Here is a 245-nt window from a genome sequence, read left to right as displayed (position 1 = left end):
CAGATGCCAAATATATACGAGACTACTATGGTCTCCCTACAGGGCACTTTCCTCGTCAGCCAGGTAGTCTGCAACGCCATGATAGACCGGGACGTAGCCAGGAAAGGGTCTGTGGTGAACATAGCAAGTCTGGCAGGAAAGAATGGCCTGGCTATGAAGTCAGGGTATGCGGCCACCAAAGGAGCTGTCATGGCCCTCACAAAGTCGTGTGCCAAGGAACTCGCGAAGTAAGGTTGCCGAGTGGT

At 53.5% G+C, this 245-nt stretch overlaps 1 protein-coding gene across 2 annotated transcripts in view; it reads left to right on the top strand.

Moving 5' to 3' along the window:
- LOC119585048 (estradiol 17-beta-dehydrogenase 8-like) overlaps positions 1 to 245 on the top strand; it is a 6,607-nt gene that overhangs the window by 4,347 nt on the left and 2,015 nt on the right. Inside the window, exon 4 of one of the 2 annotated variants that reach the window (XM_037933666.1) lies at positions 43 to 227. In XM_037933666.1, coding sequence (XP_037789594.1) covers positions 43 to 227 — 185 coding nt within the window. Of the gene's footprint in view, positions 1 to 3; positions 228 to 245 lie in introns of both variants that reach the window. The other variant, XM_037933665.1, reaches the window with a different exon arrangement.

The sequence above is a fragment of the Penaeus monodon genome, chromosome 19 (assembly GCF_015228065.2).
Source record: "Penaeus monodon isolate SGIC_2016 chromosome 19, NSTDA_Pmon_1, whole genome shotgun sequence".
Taxonomy (NCBI): domain Eukaryota; kingdom Metazoa; phylum Arthropoda; class Malacostraca; order Decapoda; family Penaeidae; genus Penaeus; species Penaeus monodon.
This window is presented reverse-complemented; position numbering and strand designations above follow the sequence as displayed.